The 20,990-nt window shown below is 57.7% G+C and overlaps 9 protein-coding genes across 9 annotated transcripts; 5 read left to right on the forward strand and 4 right to left on the reverse strand.

The window, feature by feature from the left end:
• Positions 1–100: 100 nt before the first annotated feature.
• On the reverse strand, positions 101–2,730 carry GGTG_03710 (enolase). Its single transcript, XM_009221492.1, has 6 exons — positions 2,499–2,730; positions 1,831–1,971; positions 1,509–1,762; positions 1,332–1,423; positions 1,204–1,254; positions 101–1,133 (listed from the first exon to the last, which is right to left on the reverse strand). The coding sequence occupies exons 2-6, from the start codon at positions 1,952–1,954 to the stop codon at positions 338–340; spliced, it is 1,317 nt and encodes a 438-aa protein (XP_009219756.1). The 5' UTR covers positions 1,955–1,971; positions 2,499–2,730; the 3' UTR covers positions 101–337.
• A 299-nt stretch (positions 2,731–3,029) lies between these two features.
• GGTG_03711 (hypothetical protein) lies at positions 3,030–4,926 on the forward strand. Its single transcript, XM_009221493.1, has 2 exons — positions 3,030–4,644; positions 4,765–4,926. The coding sequence occupies exon 1, from the start codon at positions 3,172–3,174 to the stop codon at positions 3,820–3,822; it is 651 nt and encodes a 216-aa protein (XP_009219757.1). The 5' UTR covers positions 3,030–3,171; the 3' UTR covers positions 3,823–4,644; positions 4,765–4,926.
• Positions 4,927–5,090: 164 nt separating this feature from the next.
• Positions 5,091–6,304, forward strand: GGTG_03712 (hypothetical protein; the record flags this gene model as incomplete). Its single annotated transcript, XM_009221494.1, has 1 exon — positions 5,091–6,304. The coding sequence occupies one exon, from the start codon at positions 5,091–5,093 to the stop codon at positions 6,216–6,218; it is 1,128 nt and encodes a 375-aa protein (XP_009219758.1). The 3' UTR covers positions 6,219–6,304.
• Positions 6,212–8,586, reverse strand: GGTG_03713 (hypothetical protein). Its single transcript, XM_009221495.1, has 2 exons — positions 6,806–8,586; positions 6,212–6,714 (listed from the first exon to the last, which is right to left on the reverse strand). Exons 1-2 carry the CDS (start codon positions 8,207–8,209, stop codon positions 6,601–6,603), a joined length of 1,518 nt encoding a protein of 505 aa, XP_009219759.1. The 5' UTR covers positions 8,210–8,586; the 3' UTR covers positions 6,212–6,600.
• Positions 8,587–9,177: 591 nt separating this feature from the next.
• GGTG_03714 (hypothetical protein) lies at positions 9,178–12,117 on the forward strand. The gene has a single exon (XM_009221496.1). It carries the CDS (start codon positions 9,386–9,388, stop codon positions 11,975–11,977), a length of 2,592 nt encoding a protein of 863 aa, XP_009219760.1. The 5' UTR covers positions 9,178–9,385; the 3' UTR covers positions 11,978–12,117.
• On the reverse strand, positions 11,372–13,649 carry GGTG_03715 (Mis12 domain-containing protein). Its single transcript, XM_009221497.1, has 2 exons — positions 13,476–13,649; positions 11,372–13,377 (listed from the first exon to the last, which is right to left on the reverse strand). Exons 1-2 carry the CDS (start codon positions 13,536–13,538, stop codon positions 12,145–12,147), a joined length of 1,296 nt encoding a protein of 431 aa, XP_009219761.1. The 5' UTR covers positions 13,539–13,649; the 3' UTR covers positions 11,372–12,144.
• Positions 13,650–13,855: 206 nt separating this feature from the next.
• GGTG_03716 (hypothetical protein) lies at positions 13,856–15,689 on the forward strand. Its single transcript, XM_009221498.1, has 2 exons — positions 13,856–14,150; positions 14,302–15,689. The coding sequence occupies exons 1-2, from the start codon at positions 14,079–14,081 to the stop codon at positions 15,385–15,387; spliced, it is 1,158 nt and encodes a 385-aa protein (XP_009219762.1). The 5' UTR covers positions 13,856–14,078; the 3' UTR covers positions 15,388–15,689.
• Positions 15,427–16,947, reverse strand: GGTG_03717 (translationally controlled tumor protein). The gene is made up of 5 exons (XM_009221499.1): positions 16,737–16,947; positions 16,529–16,640; positions 16,251–16,388; positions 15,985–16,147; positions 15,427–15,926 (listed from the first exon to the last, which is right to left on the reverse strand). The coding sequence occupies exons 1-5, from the start codon at positions 16,749–16,751 to the stop codon at positions 15,842–15,844; spliced, it is 513 nt and encodes a 170-aa protein (XP_009219763.1). The 5' UTR covers positions 16,752–16,947; the 3' UTR covers positions 15,427–15,841.
• An 812-nt stretch (positions 16,948–17,759) lies between these two features.
• On the forward strand, positions 17,760–19,754 carry GGTG_03718 (hypothetical protein). The gene is made up of 2 exons (XM_009221500.1): positions 17,760–18,685; positions 18,763–19,754. Exons 1-2 carry the CDS (start codon positions 17,980–17,982, stop codon positions 19,176–19,178), a joined length of 1,122 nt encoding a protein of 373 aa, XP_009219764.1. The 5' UTR covers positions 17,760–17,979; the 3' UTR covers positions 19,179–19,754.
• Positions 19,755–20,990: the final 1,236 nt, after the last annotated feature.

Below are 20,990 nucleotides of genomic sequence, written 5' to 3' on the forward strand. Positions count from 1 at the left end.
ACGGCCAATCACACATCGCAATGCCAAATCTACAGCACCAGCCCACCAAACTTGCAGCCCTGCCCACACCGCTTCACGACCAGGCACTGACCGCAAAACATTGACAGAAACAGGGTCACTTGAACCGAATCTCGGGCGTTATTGGAATCTATGTATGACATCATGTTCTTTTTCCCCGTAAACCATTATCTTTTTGGACCCCCCTGTTGTGAGACCGACCTGCCCAGATTTTGCCGGGAGATGGCCGCCGCATGGCATCGAGTCGACCAGGGGCCGAGCAAAGCCAATTACAACCCTAAATATGAACCCGGGATTTCATCACCACACCAGTCGCACTTTACAGGTTGACAGCCTTGCGGAAATTCTCGCCAGCGTAGACGGCGTTAGAGCCAAGCTCCTCCTCAATGCGGAGGATCTGGTTGAGCTTGGCGAGGCGCTCGGAGCGGGCGGGGGCTCCAGTCTTGATCTGGCCAGCACGGATGCCGACGACGACGTCCGAGATGGTGACGTCCTCGGTCTCACCTGAGCGGTGCGAGACCATGACGCCCCAGCCGTCGGCGTAAGAGTCCTTGGCGGCCTGGATGGACTCGGTCAGGGTGCCGATCTGGTTGACCTTGAGCAGCAGGGCGTTGGCCGCCTTGAGCTCGATGGCCTTCTTGATGCGGATGGGGTTGGTGACCGTCAGATCATCAGCAACGATCTGGATGTCCTGCGTCTTGTAGAAGTAGCTCCAGGCCTCCCAGTCATCCTCGGCGAACGGATCCTCGATGCTGACGATGGGGTACTTCTTGGCCAGCTCGCCATAAAGGGCGGCCAGCTGCTCGTACGTGATCCACTTGGCCGGGTCACTGTCAGGGTTCTTGAAGTCCAGGTCATACTTCTTCTCGTCCACCTTGTAGAACTCGCTCGACGCAACGTCCATGGCGATGTTCATCTTGCCAGTGTAGCCAGCCTTCTCGATGGCCTCGGCGATGAGCTCGAGAGCCTCTTCGGCGGTCTGGATATCGGGAGCCACACCTCCCTCGTCACCGACGTTGCCAGCAGACTGGCCGTACTTCTTCTTGGCGAGGCTCTTGAGCTGCTGATACACCTCGGCACCCTGGCGCATGGCCTCGGAGAACGATGGAGCGGCACTGGTTCACTTGGTCAGTCCATCGGCGTTCAACAAGAACAGCAGGCCAACCACCAATATCGTGGACTTACGAGGGGACGATCATGAACTCCTGGAAAGCCAGGCGACCGCCAGCGTGGGAACTACAGGCATCTGACGTCAGCGCGTCTGTATTTCGGGACCAGGGGTGGAATGGAAGTGATTGTTGTCGACAACTCACCCTCCATTGAGGACGTTCATGAAGGGAACCGGCAGGACATAAGGCTTCTTGGTTCCGGCGAGGTCGGAGACGTGAGCGTATAGAGGAACGCCCTAGTGGTGTATGATCAGCATACGTACATCAGGCTAATTCCGGCCGCGCAGGCCGAGTGGCCGCATGTCAAAGTGACGGACGTACCTTCTCAGCGGCACCGGCCTTGGCAACGGCCAGACTGACACCCAGAATGGCGTTGGCGCCCAGGCTGGTCTTGTTGGGGGTTCCATCAAGCTTGATAAGGAACTCGTCGACCTTGGACTGGTCCTTGACATCCAAACCCTCCTTGATCAAGGCCGGGCCAATGACGGTGTTCACATTCTCAACGGCCTTGAGAACACCCTTGCCACCCCACTTGGTCTTGTCACCGTCACGGAGCTCGCAAGCCTCGTGCTGGCCTATGTTTGAAGGATAGTTAGGATGACTAGCGGTCGACAATAGCAGGGTACGAGCTATATGTGCGCACCAGTTGAGGCACCAGACGGGACGATGGCGCGGTGAAGGCCAGTCTCGGTGACCAGATCAACCTCAACCGTGGGGTTGCCACGGGAGTCGTAGACGTAGCGAGCGTGGACCTTGTTGATAGGCATTGTGTGCTGCTTCGAGTCTTTCAGGGATACTGTTAGTCGCTGAGACTAGTGGTGAAATGGATAGAATGGAAAGGTAGAGTTGTCCTGGTGAGGGAGGCTGGGTATCGAAGGCGGCAGGCCAGGTTTGGGTTATGGGAGAGTCATAGTTTTGGAGCGAAACAGAAGGAGCGATGGGCGTCGAGGTTATATGCGGGCAGGCACACCGGCCACCCGGCAAACCGAGCGAAATGCCTCGTGGAGCAAAAGAATGACTGCCATCATGGTTGCCAAATAAAATTGCTCATCCAGGTAGCACGGTGAATCCGACCCGCGATATATCCCTCAAACGCCCAAAGACGCTTGGGTGGGGGGAAAGAAAAGAAAGGAAAGAGAGTCGCGCGGCGTTTGTCAGGATTGAGGCGGGGACAAACTATGAGGATGTTGCATCATCCATGGAGAGATGGGAGGGGTCTTTTGGCGGTGGGTTTCCCAGGGTTGTGTCATACCAGGAGAGATGGAGGAGGGGTGAGAGGAGGGGACGTGGAGAGGGCGTTCTCGAACATACCTGTGAAGATGTGCTGGGTTGGATGAGAGGTTGGTGATTATTCTCTGGGCTGGATCCAGACGGAAAGCAGGCAAGAGAAAAGTTGGGTCGGTCGTGGAATGTTAAATATGGAAGACGGCGGCTTCCAAGAGAATGCACGTTGTTGTATCAGTCCAGACCCTTGTCCGGGTTGCCCGTTTCTGGTGGGGTGATTTTCTCTGGAGGGGTCGGAGCTTGATGCATGGGAGCTGCAGCTCTTGCGCGATTGAGCTCAATCTCTTGTTCGTCCGCCTCACCAAAAACCTGTTTGGTGGGGTATTCGAGCTAAGGAGTGAGGCGTGGGGTCGCCACTGCAGGCCACCAAGCACAACGCCAAGCCTGAGAGCCGCGACGCTGCCCCGCTAGCAGCGGAAATGGCACCCGAGCGTGCCTGCTGCTACGCTGGCAGGCATTGGCCGTGCCGTCTATTGGTTTCCAGGCCTTAGCCTGGCGGCAGAGGCAGCACAGCTGGAAGTTACTGTTGAGGTTACGTCGCTTCAAATGACGATGCTTGCCACCACGCCGTGAACAGAACCACGGACTGGAGCCTAAGCCAACATCTCTGTTTGATCCCAGCAATACTTGAAAAGACAACTACAAGGATTAGCAAACCCGTCAATCTATCAATATTACCCACCTACCAACAAATCCACGGATGGATGCCGAAATCGACGCCCTCCTGGAAAGGTATCTCGGTCTGCTGGATGAGTACACCGAACTCCGTGCTTCCCTGGGCGCTGTCCAGAGCGGCATGTACCAGAACATTGCCCGCGCCAACTTCGCCGCCGAGCGGGGTATGAGGTATGGACCAGACTGTTTCGACGAGCGAATGCAAGCAAGCCGACGCCTGAGCATTCAGGTAAAGCCATCCGCTGGACACGAGAGTGGCGGCCAACATGTCTCTTTCGCCGTTTGCTCGACAGAGGAGTCCGAACCGCCGGTTGGCTCTCAGGACAGCGATAACGACAAAGGCGGGAAGGAGCCCGGCTCGCCCGAGCCCATGGCGGAGGCAAACCAGCAGAGCCACGATGGCGTGGCGGGCACCAATGAGGCGACTGCCAAAGCAAGCCCCACAACACGGAAGGACCCCCTTCGTTGGTTCGGCCTCTTCACGCCAACCTCTCTGCGACTAGCCCAGGGCCAAGCTATCGAGATTGTGGAGGATCTTCTACCCAGGATAGCATCAGTCGACGCTAAGATGGGTCAAGTTGAGATCCAAGTCCGACGTGCCAAAAAGAAACGGAGCAAGGCGGCAACCGCCGCTGAGAAGGAGACGAGAACGGCACAACAAGCTGAGCAGTCGTGAGGGGAAACAAGCCATCCTGTGATCTTGTAGCGGCTCCTTCCCACAAAAGTACACACCCCTGAGAGGCCGCCCCCTCTATCTGCGCTCCAGGAGGGCTGATAGTCTGGCAACACAATAAGAGGCGCCGCCGAACCAGGTCAACATAGTTAGCTCAAAGTAACAGACCTCACTAGAGATAGGTGAGATGGCACTTTGGCATGGACGATTCTCGATCGTATGTGGCAATCAACAATTGCATCCAAGGCAAAGTGGCTTGGCGCCCTTCTCTACAGAAAGTGGCGTCGATCAGGCTTTCGCGTGGCGTGCCTCTCCTGGTCCATGTTGTGAACCTAAACTGGCCGCAGAAATACAGATAGTCTACTTCTCGGTGTCCGCGTCCCGCCGGCAAGCAGTAGCCGTCGACAGCGTGAACCAAGGCGCCCTGGTGGCTGCTAGCAGATCCTAGTCAACAGGCCTTCCCCTAATTCACTTCCCGTCTAGTCTATTTTATAATACATCCCTACGCAGCGTCAAAAGGGGGCTTGCTGCTGCCGTAGCTGGCAGCCAGCACTCTACTCTACTCGAACCACCTCCCTTCATACTTTCCCTGACGGCCGCCGAGGGAAGATCTCCTCTCCATGTTCCCAACAAAGCCAACCAACAAGGACGGCCGCGACGAGAAGACGAATTGATCACGCCCGTGTCGCAAACTCACCATTACCCGATATAGATGACGTTCCGCCCTGCTACTCAATCATACTGCTGCTCGACGTCGTCATGGCCACACCACAGCTTGATGGCGGCTTATCAACAAAGGCCATTTCTCAGATACCATCCTGTGTTGTATGTCATGTCCCCCACCCACATATTTCATGATAAAACTCTCAAGTTCTAGACGCGGACATGAATTGAGCACCTACGATGCTGCTGGTAATCTCCCCAAAAGTTAACGCTCTCAGATAGATTCTTTGTGCTTCGCGAGGAATAGAGGCCTCTCAATGCCGAGCATCAAATATTACCTGCTACTGCCAGGATGGATTTACAAACTACATCCAAAGCTGTGCCATGAAGGCATGCAAGCCCAGAGACCAACTCGGCATGTTACCCCGGACCACCTAATCTCAGTCTTTGGGACATCATGTGCGGCGGCTAATTGCTCTCGCTCTCAAACTGCAGCACTTAGAGTCGTGTTGGGCGCCGTCTGCCCCAGGCCGCTATACAGCAACAGCCAAAAGCTATACACCGATGTGATCTGGGCCGGACTCGCCATCTCTACGATTTTCGTTTTCATGAGGCTCTGGGTAAAGACATGCGTGAGCCCCTCGACGAGCCTCTGCCGCTCCCCCCGCATGGGCGCCCTGTGGTGGGACGATCTCTGCATCTTCCTCAGCCTGCTCGCCCTCGGGGTCGGGGCCGCCGTGGACGTCGTCGCCATGGCGCCGCTGTTCGGCCAGGACATGTGGTCCCTCGGGGAGAGCGACCTCGGCAGCTTCTTCTTCTGGGAGACCATCCTCCTGATGCTGCTGTACTTCCTCCAGGCGACCCTCATCAGGGCCTCGTTCATCTTCTTCTTCATGCGCGTCTTCGGAGTCACGACGACGCCGGACGGGGGCTCGTTCATGGGCGTGACGTTTCGGGCCCTCCTCCTCGGCACCCACGTCACCAACACCATGGCCGGCGTCGCGCTGGCCGGGGTGTACCTCGGGCAGTGCCAACCCGTGTCCTACGCCTGGACCAAGTGGGAGGCCGACAGCCCGGGGACGTGTGCCCTCGACCCGCTGACCGTCTTCACCGTCACGGCCGCCGTCAGCACCGTGCTGGACACGTGGCTGATCTTCCTTCCGCTCTCTCAGCTGCCCAGGATGCGGCCCTCGCTCGGGAGAAAGCTGGGGGTTGCCTTGATGGTCTGCCTCGGCGGCACGGCGGCCCTGATCAACCTCGGCCGCCTGGTCTCGCTGGACGGGCTCGGCAGGGGGCGGGCGGCAAGGGGCCTGGGCGCCGGCTACAGCTACTACAGCGCCGCCATGTGGACGGAGCTCGAGACGGTGTCGGGCATGGTCTGCGCCTGTCTCCCGGCCGCGCGCGTCTTTGTCCTTTGGGTATGGACGCGGTGCCGGAGGCTCGTCCACGGCGGGGGCGAATCTGAGAGCATTAACCCATACCTGCGTGGATCCAAGGGAGCTCGTGGCAGAAACAAGCCCAGGGCCGGGTCGTCGCCATCCACATCCTCCTACACGGATCTGGTGCGGTCTGACCACGAGCTCTCCGATATCTCGACGTCATGGCTGGAAGACCCGATCAAGCCGGAGGACAACGTCAGCTTTGGCGAGATTCAAAATGCTGATAGTGAGGGTACAACGCGGTTCGTGGTCAGAAAGCATGCAGACGGGAAGTGGAGGATCGCGAAGGATGCATAGCCGGAGAAGACGGATAACAAGCCATGCCAGTTCAGGCCGCAACGCTCTCTGCAGGCTTGGTGTGATTAGTGTCGCAGAGTCTGGTCTACTCCATGACCAATCTTCGATCTATTATATGTGATATTTGACAGCACAAGACAACTCCTTTTGGCCTCTTTAGATCCAGATCCAACAGTGTACACGCCCAACACATTACCAATTAAACTCGGAAGTTCATTATTAGGGGAATTTGACCCAAAGTAGTGCCATTTCCAAAAAGAGGCGGCTCGCTATGACTGTTGATTGAAGTCTGATTGGCAGCTGGAGACATGTCGTCGAGTAGCGCTTGTTGGCATCATCGGTCAGATTACGAAAACAGTGACAATGCAGCTTGGATAGGCATCTAGTAGCCCGCCGGCTCTGGCTTTTCCGGGAATGGTGAAGACTTGACACTCTTCCGGCAATCCTCTTTCCAATCCCGAGGCGTGAACTTGTCCACGATGGTCTTGAATGCTTCCTGTTTGAAGAAGAATAAAAAAGGATTAGCAAGAAGCACCTTGAATGTGATTATGTCTGTTGGGGTGGGTATCCTGGGCCGAAATACTCACCAAGGTACAAAAGCTTTCGTCTCCCTCAAGGTGTTTACCCACCGCGTGACACCCGGGCACGGTGACAGGTCTGTCATTATAGCGCACCCGGACGTAATATCCTCGCAGCTTCTCCTTGTCAGATTGGGAAAGCTCGTCGATCGGCTTGCGCCTAATGCCGGCCGACATGGGCGAGCCGTTGCTCCATAGCGAACTCCACCACCTGGACTGGGTCGAGAGGTCGGGTGACGGAGGGGGCGCGCGGTCCGCAGCACGGAACAGCTCAAACGCGACGTGGCTCGTGAAGGGAGGCCACTTGTCCGTTTCGTAGGCGCCCAGACTCGCGAGGGCACCAGCCAGGGTGGTGTCGTGGCAGCCGCTCAGGCCGAACTTGGCGGGCGGAGATATCGGGTGGGCGGTGATGTTCGGGGTGCCCTCGGCGCTGCCGACCATGCGGCCGACAATGTCACCCATCAGGCTGCCGACGCCCAGAGCGCGGTACTCGCGGGACTCCTTATATCCGCTGAACCACTCCTCAACGCCGATGCGCTCCATAATGTCGCGGGCCTTCTGGTCGTAAAACTCGCGGGGCAGCCTTGTATCCGGGCCGTGAGCGAGCGTCGAGTTGACCGTGTCCATGATGCCCGACAGGCGGGGCCGCGAATCGACGGCGACGCGGGGGCTGTCCTCGGGCATCCACTTGGCGTAAACGCGGTTGAGATACTCCATGTCCTCGGACATGTTCCAGCGGTCGGCGGTGCGCTGGGCAAAGGCGCGGGAGAGCGTGGCCAGGCGACGGCAGTTGCCGTCGTTGGGGAATAACGTCTCATCGCTGTGGGTACGAGAGAGAATGGTGGGCGGCTCGAAAGGGGCGCCGTCGGGACCCGGAAGCCTCGTAGACGGCGGGTAGAGGGCCGAGAAGGCCTCTTGCATCGATTCCAGTGCGCGCGGTACTGGCGTTGTCCGCAGATACAACATTTGGGCGGAGCCCCGTATATCGGGCGGCAGGAAACCAAGACGATCAACATACAAAGACCTGAGGCGGCGGCCGAGCTGGTGAGTAGAGGCCCTGCCAACGTCGGTGAGAGCGCCCATGTCGCAGATGTTGTCGACCTGGCCTCTGGGGCCGGCAGCGAGCTTCGGCTGATCACGGGGCCCAAAGGTTTCCAGTCGGCGCTTCCACTCCAGGGTCGAGAATGGAGTCTCGCCGGCGTCTGCTCCTTGGAGCACAGCCGATTTCAGCTGGCGAGCAATAGAGCAGTAAGGCCAGAAAGGCGGCAGGCCGGCATTCTGAAAGCGGGCCGAGACCGGGGTCCGCTCACCGTGCCGCATCAGAACCTGAACCTGCTGGAGTTCAAGGCCGGCTGGGTAGAGCCGGCGAAGCTCCTCGTCGGTGTATGGGGGTTTTGGTTGTAGTGCAGTCATGGCTTCTGGCGGTCTGATGTGCCGGGACAGAAATGCGGGCGTCCAAGTTTTCGTCTTGCTGAGACTTGCAGGACAAGGTTGGATGAAGGACCCAGGAGCACGGCGTGATATAACCCAGCGAGAGAGGTGCCAGAGAAAGATGGTTTAGGGTTAACAGAATGTGGCGCTATTACGATTAATTCTGCGGTACTAGGCAGGGGGTGGGTAGGTTTGTAGACAGATACCTAGGTAAGGTAGGCTAGGCAGGTTAACGGCGTGGAGAGAACCGAGGCAGGCTGCGGGTGTGGCACGAATCCATTTGATTTCGGTTTCCCAGCAAGAAAAGCGCCAGCTGGAGGTCAGACCCAAAAGTGCGGAGCGGAGCAAGGATGTGGGCGGAGCAACGAAAGACGACATGTGGCGGCGTTTGGAAAACGGAAGCTCCGCCGGCTTCTTTTCACTTGCAGCCGCACTTGCCCGCTGCTGTTGCGTGGCTGCACCCAGCTCGTCCATTATTGGTCGTGACTGTGCTAGATTGATGCCAGCATGTCAACGTGATAGCATGATGCATCATGACTGCATCCTTTCCTATTTACAGCCCTCCATCTTTCGACTCGCTCACCCAGGCAGGCGAGCGAGTAGGCGAGGGCGAGAGAAGACATGACCTCTTTTAACATCTTGTGGCGATGGAAGCTGGCCTAGTTTGCCTAGCATTAGGCAGGTAGGTATAGCCGTCGGATAGATGGTACAGCATTGCAGCCGATAGTGTCGTTGTTTTAGAGGCAGAACCTGGCCGGATGCAAGCAATGCTCTTCTGTCACTTTCGAGTAGGATGGCGTAGGTCGTAGCCAACCGCACAACCGGGGCTTGATTCATTGCGTCGGTGAGATGTCTTACACGCATGGGTTCCCCGAGTCATGCGTCGGGCCGGGGCAGCAGCTTCTGCCCCTCGGCTTGATCGCACAAGATTTAGTGGATGGGAATGGCATTGGCAGGGATTGATTGGCATCGAGTTTGGATTGGTAAATTTCGAGCGGGTTCGATATCGACGCTGCTGCTCCTTCGGCTCTTGCTCAACGCCAAAGCTCCCAACCGCGACCGCGCCCAGATTTCGAAAGGCACCCAGTCAATCATAGAACCCCACCTCGCCACCTTCCCTTTCTCGATCCCCATGGTTGCGCGACCAAAGCACTGGCGATGAGAGAGCCGCGCGCCGTGTGCCTGCTCTGTCGCTCCATCGCCGCTGGGAGACGGCCTTTGCTCGTCCCCTGGCCCCGCGCGAGAGCGACTGCGGCGACTGCCTTGATCTCGTCAGTTGCCAGCGGCGAATCAACGACCCCGGTGGCCGCAGATAAAAATGACGGCGCAAGAACAAGCCGCTCGCTGCCGCTACCGGGTGCCTCAACAGCGGCCCCAGGCCGACCTTCCTCCGACCGGTCTACCGCCTCCTTAGCCATATTCGAGAGCGTTGTTCGGGGGAAAAGTAACCAACCCGACGGGCCGTCAGGGGTTGCAACCGATCTCGGCCTAAGAACCTTTGACGAACTGGTCGAAATGAGCCATGCCCTCAACATGCCCGATGTCCCCCTCGCCCACCAATATCGCCAATTCAGGAACTCCATATACCCGCGCCTCTGCGACTCTGGTGCCATGCCGGAGCTTTTCAAGGCCCAAATCAACCACCTGCTACAAATGGTCTCTACGGCCGTAGCACAGGACCCTTCGGACCGCGAACTTCCATCACTCACCGAATACACGCAGGTGGCGCGGAAGCTGAAGATGCTGAGCTTGAAACACTGGATCATTGCCGTCCGTGGTGTGCTCGTGTTTGTATGCTCCATCGACCCGAATCGCTGCGACACGCTCGAGGGTTACGAGTTAGCCCTTGGGAGGCGGAACTTCGCGCTCGAGTCTCTGGTCGATTCATGGAAGCTATTCTCACTCCCTGAGGAGCTTCTTGCTCCGCTGCCCCATCTGGGGGATGTCGATAAGGTCAAGTTTGCTGTGCCGGCCCTCTCACATAAAGCCCTTTCGAACAACGAGCCCAGGGAAGCGCTACGTTTGGCACTCAGCGACCTTTTTCCCGTCCTGTCTCCCGCAGAAATCGCTCCGGCTATTCCCCTCTTAATAGCCACATTTACTGTCATCAATGACATGACAATTTGCCCCTTCAACATCCGCGCAGCGGCGACCCCGCTGCTCGCACCCATTGGCAGCATATTGGCGCGCGTCACTGCCAGACTAGTATCTAAGGACGGAGAAAAAGCGATGCTAAAAAACCTCACCGACATCCCTGACGAGTTGGCCGATTACCTGATCCGGCGATGGCCTACAGTCATCGATCAGCTCACCGGGACACCCAAGTCAAGATACGGACCTGAGGGGGACACCTGGTTCAACAAAGTGGACCTCTCCGGCGCAAACAGGAAACCGGTGCCGATCATAAACCGTGAGCTACAGAATGCCCATCGCATGAAGGATGTGGCCGCCATCGAGGCCATCTGGTACGATTTCTGGGGTGAAAAGGCGCAGCCAAACAAGGAAGCATGTTCATTTCTCAAGGAGAATGCACCAATCTTCCATCAATTCATCATGATGTACACTGCCCAAGGCCTCCCGCAACGCTCTGTCCAGGTTTGGAACGCCATGACATCGATCGGCATCAAACCCGACGTCAGGGCATTTACGGCCATGATGGACGGCTTCAAGCGCGCTCGTAACTTGAGGGGGGTGCAGAACACGTGGAACAAGCTGGTGGCCACGGGCCACCAGCTGGATGTGCGTGCTTGGACCGCTCGCGTCGACGGCCTGACCCACTGTGGAAAACCCGAAGACGGCCTGCGGGCGCTGGAGGAGATGGCGGTGCGCTCGAAGGCCGCCGAGGCCGGCCGCAAGAACAACGCGGCACATATGGCCGTCAAGCCGTCCATCGAGCCCGTCAATGCGGCCCTGGCCGGTCTACTTCGGCTCGACGGTATAGCCGCGGCCAAGAAGCTGCTAGTGTGGGCGCAAAGACACGACATCACACCCAACGTCGCCACATACAACACGCTGCTGCAGACGCTGATCCGCGAGGGGCCAGAGGGCGCGGAGGCCGTGTTAAAAATGATGGGAGAGCAGGGCGTACAGCCAGATGACGTGACGGTCACCATTGTCCTCGAGACCCTAGTCCCCACTATCTTCGGCAAGGAGGGGGATGAAGAGAAGATGAAAGTGGTTCAGTCAATTTTCAAACTCATTGACAAGTTCAGCACAGCCAAGAACCAATACGCGTACAACAAACTGCTGTTTCTAATTCTGAAGTCGGGGGGCAGAAACGCGGATCAGGTGGTCAGCCATATCGCCAAGCACATCCTCGCCCTGACACAAAAACCAAACGCTTTCGCATACACCATCTTGGCCCAGCACTATCTCTCACGAGACCCGCCCGACGTAGACCGTGTCCGGTCGCTGATCGATAACCACCGGCTGTTCAACAATCCAGCCATTGACCACATCTTCTGGGAGCGTGTCATGAACGGCTACCTGGGCGTGGACGACGTGGACGGCGCGCTCGGTGTGCTGTCCAACATGCGCACCACGACATCCTTCACATTGACGGTCCTTGAGAGACTTTTGATAGCACTCGTAAGGGAGCGCCGCGTGCCAGAGGCAGACGCCCTGGTCAAACGGGTCAAGGGTGAGCGCCTGGCTCTTGCGGAAGACTCGGAACTGAAAGGGAGGTTCATGAATCACAGCTTCTTTGAATTCGCCACCGAGTGCGGCCTGCATGGCAGTGACCCCCGGTGATCTGTCTTGAGACCCTTGTTTGCGAACGAGCTTGATGTAAGCTAGCCAGAATCGACATGAATTAGACGAGACTCGCTCCCTCAAGATGCCCCTCGATGGGCAGACGCAAACTGCGGTCGCTCCCAAAATAGGTACTGCCTACCACTGGTGAAGGACGGGAAGTGATCTCAGGATTCGTCCATTTCGTCGTCATCTCTTGCCGGTTTCTGCGCCTGCGTGGGGCCGTTGTTGCCCCCGATAGCAGCAACCACCGTTTCGAGGCCCTCGACCTCACCCCTGGCGAGACTCCTGCCCTCGCCCTGCCACTCGCCGTCGCGGACCTCGCCGCCCGGCCCCAGGTGCAGCCCCCGGACGTTTTCGAGGTGTTTCCGGGCGGCGCCCTCGACGTACTCTAGCCGCTCCGTCCTCCAAGCTCTCCTCCCGGCAGCACGCGCCGCAGCGGCGTCGTCGCTGCTGCCACCTCCTGTACTTCCCTGCTTGTGCTGGACGAGGTCGGGCATCATGGTGCGCAGCGACGTCGACAATGCACGGAGGGCTTGCAGTTGCGAGAGGGTGAAGGCGGTCGTGGTCGTCAAGGGCGTCTCGGCGTCGCTAACTGTCAGCTCGCCCTTGTTGCGGAGGAAGGCGAGCGAGGGCGCGGCAGCTGCCCCGTCCTGTCCCGCCGCGCCGCCTTCGCTCTTGACCGCCGTCGCCGCACCTCCTGCTGTTGCGCTGCCCCCGTCGGCGCCACCGCTACCGTGCAGGAATGTGCGCAGCTCATCCAGCAGCGCCGCGTTGCGCGCCCGCTCGGCATGCAGCATCACGTTCAGCTTTTGGCTTGCTTGCAGCCGTCGGCGCAGGCGAGCCACTGACGCGATACTGGGTGTGTCGTGGTCTGTGGCCTCACCGGACATGACGACGTCTTCGGATGAGCCGTTCTCATCCGCAGCCGCGGCCGGTGGCGGCCCGCTGCCCCCTCCCTGCTCATCCGCAACTGCTGATGCCCCCTCGGCGCTAGTCGGACCAGTCCCGCCCACAGCGCCTTTCCTACTCCTAGCGGCGGCGGCGAAGTCTAGGCCCTCGTAATGCGAGAGCCTGATCCAGTCGCGATGGTCGGGGCGCACAGTGAGGATGTTGCGCATGACATAGAGCTCGAAGATGTCAAAGTTGCGGTCGATGCTGGCGCATAGCAGTGTCTCGAGTTGGTGGGTGCCATTCTCGATCTCGTGCCGGTGCGCCTCCTCGGCGGTGGCGGCAGGCGGCGGCGGCAGCGGGGCGCGCTTCGACTTTGCCGGCGGTGGTGGCTGTTGGTCGCGGAAGCCCAGGCTGGCGGGCTTGGTGCCGAGCAGGGCCTTCTCGACGCCGTTCAGGGCCTGCTCGGCCAGGATGTTGATACTGTTGATTATATCATCGAGGAGGCTCTGTAGGGGGGCATGCGCTGGGTGGTTAGTTAGGATGCGTCGCGTCCGAGCCCTCCCCGCTCTCACTCCGCTGTCCGATGCGGGCAGACATGACGCACAACTGGGGGATACCCAAAATGCTCGGCCAAGAGCTGAGTTTCTGAGCTGATGGAGGCCGACATTTGCGTTGTGTCCAGAGTCCAGTACAGGGCCGAGTTAGTTGGTTGGTTGCTCGGTGCTTGGAGCCGGCGCAAACGCGTGACGACACTCGATTGGTTTCGCGAGGCGCGACTTGCCCTCCCACTCGGTAGAGCACCCGCGAGTGGGGCAGCGGCCGCCCGTGCCCGATAGGTACGCTCTGTCGACAGTGTCCGCATTCGACGCCTTCACTGTGTGTAGCGCCAACCGAAGCTTGAACAATCCAAGAGAGCGGCCAGTCCAGCCACAGCTGCCGCCACACGACCCCTTTGACAGCCTCCCGGCCGACCATCGTGCGTCATGCGCACACCCCAACCTAAACCAAAGCAACACAACGGGGGTTTGGGTCCAAGTTCAGGCCTACCCGAGACTGGGGGAGACCGGCACGAACTTGGACTGCCTTCGATACCGCCTCGGTGTCTTCTTTCCACGAAAACCACGATACGGCCTTACATGTATTGACTGATACTGCCCCAGGGGCCACACGCTATCGCCAAACACACCCAGACACGCACCGAGCAACCATGTCTGACATCAAGGATGTCTTCAAAAACGGATGGCATCCCGACAAGGGCACGACCCTGAAGCAACAAGTGGTTCGTTCCCTCATATGCACATGGTCTTTGTTGGAGGCATCTTACACTCCTCGCTACGAGATATCACCTCTCTGTTTCCCATAGATCCCGCGCCCCTAAGACAAGTTACCATTTCACCAAGCCAGATCCTTCTAGCTGACTCCGACAACAGAGCGGTGTGTTTAGCAGAGGCGGCGACTCCAGCCAACGGTCGACTTCCCACAATGTCACGCCGCTTTCGCAACTGAAAGACCCCTCGTCCTTCGCCCCGCCCCCGAAGCGGTCCATCGCACCGCCGCCGCCGCCGCCTCTGTCCCGGCCGACCACGTCCTCAGCCCAGCCCCAGCCGCCCCCGATCCCCGCGAGGTCTAGCAGTGGCTACAGTGGAGGTGCAGCTGGAGGATCCGGGGCGTCCATTAGTCCACCGCCCTTGCCCGCGGCAGGCTCCGGGCCACCAAGGCTGCCGCCGAGATTGCCTCCTCGACCTGCCTCGGGCGCTTCGTCCCCCGGAGTTTCCCCATCCACCCTTTCGGCACCGCCCCCGATCCCGCTGAGCCAGAGTCCATCCGTGCTGAACCAGGGCGCCATTGGCCGGCTCGGCGCTGCTGGCATCTCTGTGCCAGGGCTGGGTATCGGGTCCGGCTCCAGGACCTCCTCGCCGCAGGACTCCTCCGCCTCCTCCAGCCCTTCTCAACTCGGCGGGTTGCAGGCTCGCTTTGCGAAACTGGGCACATCGTCGTCTCCATCTCCCGCCAACCCCACACAGCCCCGACCTCCCCCGAGCGAGGGAACCACGTTTGCGCAGAAGCAGGCCGCGCTGAAGACGGCGGCCGACTTCCACAAGGACCCCAAATCCGTCTCGCTGTCTGACGCCCGCGCGACCGCCTCGACCATGAACAACTTTCGGCAGCGCCATGGCGATCAGGTCGCCGCCAGCGCGAAAGCCGCGAATGGACTGAACCAAAAGTACGGCGTCACCGACAAGGTCGCCGCATACTCGCAGCAACATCAGGGCGCCGCGACGTCGCCGACTACGGCCAACTCTACCCCAGCAGGGTCCCAACAGGGCGAGGCACAGCCAGGACTGAGAAGCCTGGCGTCTGCAGGTGCACTTGCCGCGGGCGCTCTCGCAAAGAAGAGGCCGCCGCCTCCTCCGCCGCCCAAGAGAAAGCCCGACATCAACCGAGGCGCCACCAGCGCCACCGTGGCCGACGACGAGCCGCCACCAATTCCTCACGCAACCAGGCCTATATTTTAGCGCCGGTACCCGAGCGGCATCCATGGCCTCGCACGAGACCCGTCTCAAGCCGATTTGTATCGGTTTTGTGAATACATACGGGTACGGCATGACGTTCATTTTTTCTACGATATGCCATTGACCGGATCCAGATACTTACAACGGCATTCCCTACTGCCGTATCACAAACGAAACACCACCTGGTTAGTTGGTTTTCTTGACCGGTGTAGAACCCCGGAACAATACCCTTAATCAAATTGAATTGGGACCAGGGCATGCTGCTTGTGCTCGTTTCTTCTTTTTTTTTTTTTGGTCTTTTTTTTGGATTAGGACCGCGGCCTATTCATAGCTTGCAAGACAAATGCCCAAGCATGCATTACAAGAAAGATGGATGACCTTTATATGGACCGGCGGCTCAAATCGTCAAAAATAAAAATCTCGATTCTTGTCGATAGTACGTAAAAGATGCAGGTGTTTAAACCTTCATCTCTGACAGGCCGTGCTTCCAGAATGTAAAGTAAGGGGTAACACCGTCCTCCCGGTAGTTCAGGAGAGCAACCCTATCAATATAGTTGGTTAGATAGGGGAAATCGACATGGACGGCTTAGGGAAACTCACATTGCGTCGGGGTTCATGCCCTCGCCAGTGTAGAACTCGAAGTCCTTGAAGCCGGGGAGAAGCTTCTCCTTGACCCACTTCTGGGCGCCCGTCTCGAAAGCCTTGATCTCGTCGTCGGACTTGCCCTGCTCCTTGAGCTTCTCCTTGACAGTCTTAAGGTAGCCTGTGGTTCGATCCGGGGAACGTCAGAAAAAGCCAGCGCCAACAGCGGCAGAGGAGGGTTTGGGGAAAGGTGTGAGTTGGCACAAGCGCGCGGTGCGTCTTACCCTTAAGGTAAGTCAGATATGACTTCTTGTCGAAGCTGGTGCTCTGGAGACGGAAAGAGTGGATGACGTTGTTGACCTTGGTCGGGCCGTCATCGAGAGCCTCGTCGGCCTCCTCAGCGGAGGCGTTGGCGCCAGTGTCTGTTATTCCGAGAAGAGGCGATCCCGGTCAGCTTTGGCACGTACAGGCTGTGGGGAGTGGAAGAGAGGGCCGAGACTGGACGGTTCGAGGTTGCGCCGGGCGGGGTCGAGGAGGGGAGCGAGGGGGAGGGACTACGGACCGACTTGGACGGCATTCAGCGTGATCATGGCACAGTCGGCCTCGTAGACAATGTCGTCGACCAGCTTGGTGTCGAACGAGTCCGAGATCAACTCGTCGTCGGAGATGATGTCCTACACGGGCGATTGCGGGGTTGGCGCATGTTAGCCTGCTGGGCCACGACGGATCGGCGCGTGTGCTACGACCGCGGAAGCGTGTGCTGCGCATACCTTGTAGATAATCATTTTGGCTGGTGTTGGATGGGGGAATGGACGGGCGGTCTCAGATGTCTCTGGATCAACTGGCTGGGCTTGCAAGGCGGGAGGCTGTCGAGGTTTGTATCAGTGGTGCGTCCGACTGAAAGAAGACGGAGGGGCAGTTAAAAAGTCCATTCGCTACAGGAAGAAAAAAACAAAGTGGGGAAATCTCTTTGGACGCGGGGCTATCCAGGCTCGGCTGATGGCTTGCAGCAGCGCGGGGAGGAGACGATGTGGCGATGTGGCGCTTTTTGCCTGAGGCTGTGAATTATGCGGTTGGGCAGGGAGCCGTCTAGCACATGCATTCCAAGGTGTTGCATCGTGAGCGCCTCGATGGTCTGGGCAGACTGGGCATTGGAGAGCAATGGAAGTTGTTGAGTTACTTTTGTGACTACATAGGTATCATTCAGCACAGAAGCCGGCTTTCAAGCAAGGATTGGCTTTTGTCTTTGTTTCTTGTTCCCGAATTACGGCTTGCTCCAGGCTAGCTAGTTCTTGGGCTCGTAGGATTATCTGATAGCGTGAGGGGTGCGTGAGATATGAGGTACAGTTATCAAGGTCGCGGCGCGATCTTCCCACACTGCGGCAACAACACAGTTATTGTGGGGAGCCTGGCCGAGGTGTGGTGATGGTTTGTCCATCGCGACACGCGTCGGCACGTCGGGCCACCCTCTTCGAGACCCAAGCACGGATGATTGAAGTCAATCATTAGGTGATGGATTGCAACAATTGGATTCCACTGCTCAAAAAAAAACAAAAAAAACAAGCCGTTCGCCTCTCTAAAATCCGAGAACCCCGGAGCTCATTGCGGTGGCATGACTTGGGTGCAAAAAAGTGCCGGTGCCGGACGATTTTCGCAAGCCATACTGTGCATGCGAAATTGACGTGGTCCCAGGCCAGTGCTCAGACCGTCCCAAATTTGGTATGCTGACTGTCCGGAAATAGGAGGGAGGCAACTTTTGGCAGTAGTTCGTGACCACTCTGGGCCTCGATCTATCCTAACCTTTCTTTTAACCTTCACTACCAACCCGCCTTTCCCTTCTTCCTTTTGTGCTTTTCATCGTGCTAAAACAACCCCGTCAATCCACATCTCGAGCATTCTACGTGCCTCTCAGCCTCTACGGCCTCTATCCAATTCTTTTTTCTGTCGCCCTTGTCACTACACCCTTTCCTCGGACGTGACACCAAGGTTTCCCGCTGCCCGGACCACCCGCCGATGGTCGACATCACCGCCACGATGGCGAACTCGACCACGGCAATGCCGGACCTTCCCCCGCTCCCCAACTATACGGTCTCGCCGCTGCCGGACCTCCTCCCGTTCGTGTCCGACTTTTGGCTGTCCATTGTCCTCCCTCATATCGCCTACTGGGTGCTCTCGTTCATCTTCCACATGATCGATGTCTACGACCTCTTCCCGCAGTACCGGTTACACACGCCCGAAGAGATCACGCAGCGCAACCATGCGACACGCTTCGAGGTCGCCCGCGACGTTCTCGTCGAGCAGGCGATTCAAACCGCCACGGCCGCCTTCCTCTCCATGACCGACCAGGTCCAGCTCGTGGGCAAGGAGAGCTATGACGTGGCGGTGTGGGCGACGCGCATCCGCCTGGCGCAGCGCGCATTCCCCACCATCCTCGGCTTCGTCGGTCTCAACGCCGCCGCCATATCGAAGAGCATGGCTTCCACACATCCCCTGCTTTCCGGCGTCTTTGCCGGCGGTCGCTATCCTTCTCTCACAATGGAGCTCGGCGGCGTCTCGGGCGGGCCTCAGGTTCCCGCGTTTGCGACGTGGGAGCTGGCGCTGGCGAAGCTCATCTACTGGGTCCTGATCCCCGCGTTCCAGTTCTGGTTTGCTGTCGCGTTCCTCGATACCTGGCAATACTTCTGGCACCGTGCCATGCACGTCAACAAGTGGATGTATAGTAAGTTTTTCCATCTCCTCATCTTCCCGTCGAGCCCGTCTTGTGAGATCAGGCTGCTGACAGACCTTGCTTTACAGCACACTGGCATGCCCGGCACCATAGGCTGTATGTGCCTTACGCGTATGGGGCGCTCTACAACCACCCTGTGGAGGGGTTCGTCCTGGATACTGCCGGGGCTGGGCTGGCGTATAAGCTCTCCCTGATGTCACCAAGGATGGGCATGTGGTACTTCCTCTTCAGCACCGTCAAGACGGTCGACGATCACTGCGGCTACAACCTGCCCTGGGACCCTCTCCAAAAGATCACAAGCAACAACGCCGCATACCACGACATCCACCATCAAAGTTGGGGCATCAAAACCAACTTTTCACAGCCGTTTTTCACCATCTGGGACCGCTGGCTCGGCACAAGATACGAGGGTGACGTCAGCAAGAAGTACGAGAGGATAAGACAGAGTGCGGCCAACAAATCGTCGTCACCCAAATCAGAATAGACTGCAAACGACAAAAAGAAACATACAAGTTGGGTGGATCGCAAGATTTTTATGTATCCCCCCTAAACTAATAGGCTACCTTCACTTCTGTTTTCCCCTTGTTCTGCCTACGGTTTTACTCAATTCATATCCACTTTTTTTGTGCTCCCTCTTTGTCATTCGCTTGAACGTATTATTTTGCCATCTTTCTCTAAGTTTTGGTTTCGAACAGCCTCTGGGTTGAGAGGAATAATCACCTCCGCAAGAAAGTCCTGGAGGGTGGGCTATATTAGGCCTTGGATGCTCTGCGAAAAGACAGCAAGCCATGGGCATGGGAGACGCGTTCATGGCCTGGGAGGTTCCATGATAGGGGCGGTCGGACGGTCAGGGGTTTGTGTATGCGTGTACGTGTCTTGTGCAGTGCGTGTTTTCATACGGACAAGGGAAGGGAAGAGGCTCTCACATCTCAAGATTTGATCATTTCGAGATTGAGGTTGGACCTTGAATAATGCCCGGGATTGATGTCGGGCAACGTTCTTATAATATCAACGGTGAGTTTGGCGTGATACCGGGGTCAATGGGATAAATATTGTTGTGCTTCCGGGATCCTGTGACTCGTAAAGGAAGAGGCAGTGCAGGAATGGATCCGCTCGGAGCATGAGAGCCGCACGTGAGCGTGACCGGCATCGGCGGAGTGGTTAGTATCATCGGTCGGGCTCTCCCGGGCTCGGAGAGCTCCATCTAGCTTCCAGGCGGCGGTATGCCTACCAACGAGGTTCTGTCTCGTTCACAACCTACCGCAAGGAAAAGGCCTGGCAGAACATTCATTTCCACCTGTTGCTTGAACCCTTTCATCTCTCGTCCCATTCATGCCGCCTAGTCACTAGCTCTACAGATAGACAAGAATGGTAACGGTCCACCAGTGTCGATGTTACCCATCTTCGGAAAGACCACAAAAGCAAACGTAGCGGAGATTAAGGATGCCATATTGTTGACTGTGCTCCCTAGGTTCAAACTTGGAAATATACCTTTATCCTAGACCAAACAGGGGATGGATTGTGATATCAAATTGTTTGTGGTTGGCCCCGGTCGAGGAACAATATGGTTTCATTTGCCCTCTATATCTAAATTGGAACCGCCGACGTCGTCGAGCGGGCTGGCGGGCTGGAATGTGCCGCTTCCCAACATGCAGGTCCAGGGATACAGTCCCGCCCCCAATGGTACACAATCTCACTCGCCGCATGCATCCCGCCCTCCATTAAAAGGATGCAGTGCAACCCTACGGGATGGTTCTGTTTGGGACAGATAGGTACCTGTCCAGTCGAGCCAGTCACTGGCCAGGGAGCCGCAAGATTGGACCAATTTGATATCACGGAACTTGGTACTCTGCAACAAACGGTTTGGGGGTCGCAACATGTCGAATCAGTCCCAGCGCGAGGAGGCCTTGTTGACAAGATGGATCCGGCCAGTGCGTCAACGGTTCGTCGATGATGCGGCCATGCAGGAAAGGAGCTGAGGAACAGTGTCAGGAAGCCCGAGCCGAAGGTCACCGAGCCAACATGTGTGCGAGCCGAGACGGCGCTTGAAGCTAATGCACGCAACAGCCGCCAATGGATGTCAGCGACAAATCCACTATTTGGCATGCAGTCAGTTGCTCTCTAGTGGCTAGTGGGTGGGCGTCGCGGCCCATACTCAAATACTACTAGTGAATACGTCAGCGCAAGGATCGAGGAGCATGAGACTGTTGAATACAAAGCGGATATAGCGGACGCCAAGGCAACCCACTCGAATCCCATCATCCATCTTGCTAGCGGCGTTTTGGTCCAGCGTCCT

Source organism: Gaeumannomyces tritici, assembly GCF_000145635.1.
Source record: "Gaeumannomyces tritici R3-111a-1 unplaced genomic scaffold supercont2.2, whole genome shotgun sequence".
Taxonomy (NCBI): domain Eukaryota; kingdom Fungi; phylum Ascomycota; class Sordariomycetes; order Magnaporthales; family Magnaporthaceae; genus Gaeumannomyces; species Gaeumannomyces tritici.

Bases quoted from the DNA above. Each gene is read 5' to 3' on its own strand.
- GGTG_03710 (XM_009221492.1), bottom strand. From the start codon at position 1,954: ATGCCTATCAACAAGGTCCACGCTCGCTACGTCTACGACTCCCGTGGC. The intron at 1,763-1,830 runs GTGCGCACATAT...CTTCAAACATAG, and splicing joins CCCGTCTGGTGCCTCAACTG to GCCAGCACGAGGCTTGCGAG. The intron at 1,134-1,203 runs GTAAGTCCACGA...CAAGTGAACCAG, and splicing joins GAGTTCATGATCGTCCCCTC to TGCCGCTCCATCGTTCTCCG.
- GGTG_03711 (XM_009221493.1), top strand. From the start codon at position 3,172: ATGGATGCCGAAATCGACGCCCTCCTGGAAAGGTATCTCGGTCTGCTG.
- GGTG_03713 (XM_009221495.1), bottom strand. From the start codon at position 8,209: ATGACTGCACTACAACCAAAACCCCCATACACCGACGAGGAGCTTCGC. The intron at 6,715-6,805 runs GTGAGTATTTCG...TTCTTCAAACAG, and splicing joins ACGAAAGCTTTTGTACCTTG to GAAGCATTCAAGACCATCGT.
- GGTG_03714 (XM_009221496.1), top strand. From the start codon at position 9,386: ATGAGAGAGCCGCGCGCCGTGTGCCTGCTCTGTCGCTCCATCGCCGCT.
- GGTG_03715 (XM_009221497.1), bottom strand. From the start codon at position 13,538: ATGTCGGCCTCCATCAGCTCAGAAACTCAGCTCTTGGCCGAGCATTTT. The intron at 13,378-13,475 runs GTGCGTCATGTC...GCCCCCCTACAG, and splicing joins ATTTTGGGTATCCCCCAGTT to AGCCTCCTCGATGATATAAT.
- GGTG_03716 (XM_009221498.1), top strand. From the start codon at position 14,079: ATGTCTGACATCAAGGATGTCTTCAAAAACGGATGGCATCCCGACAAG. The intron at 14,151-14,301 runs GTTCGTTCCCTC...CTCCGACAACAG, and splicing joins CGACCCTGAAGCAACAAGTG to AGCGGTGTGTTTAGCAGAGG.
- GGTG_03717 (XM_009221499.1), bottom strand. The intron at 16,148-16,250 runs GTAAGACGCACC...ATCGAACCACAG, and splicing joins ATATCTGACTTACCTTAAGG to GCTACCTTAAGACTGTCAAG. The intron at 15,927-15,984 runs GTGAGTTTCCCT...CTATATTGATAG, and splicing joins GGCATGAACCCCGACGCAAT to GGTTGCTCTCCTGAACTACC.
- GGTG_03718 (XM_009221500.1), top strand. From the start codon at position 17,980: ATGGTCGACATCACCGCCACGATGGCGAACTCGACCACGGCAATGCCG. The intron at 18,686-18,762 runs GTAAGTTTTTCC...CTTGCTTTACAG, and splicing joins CGTCAACAAGTGGATGTATA to CACACTGGCATGCCCGGCAC.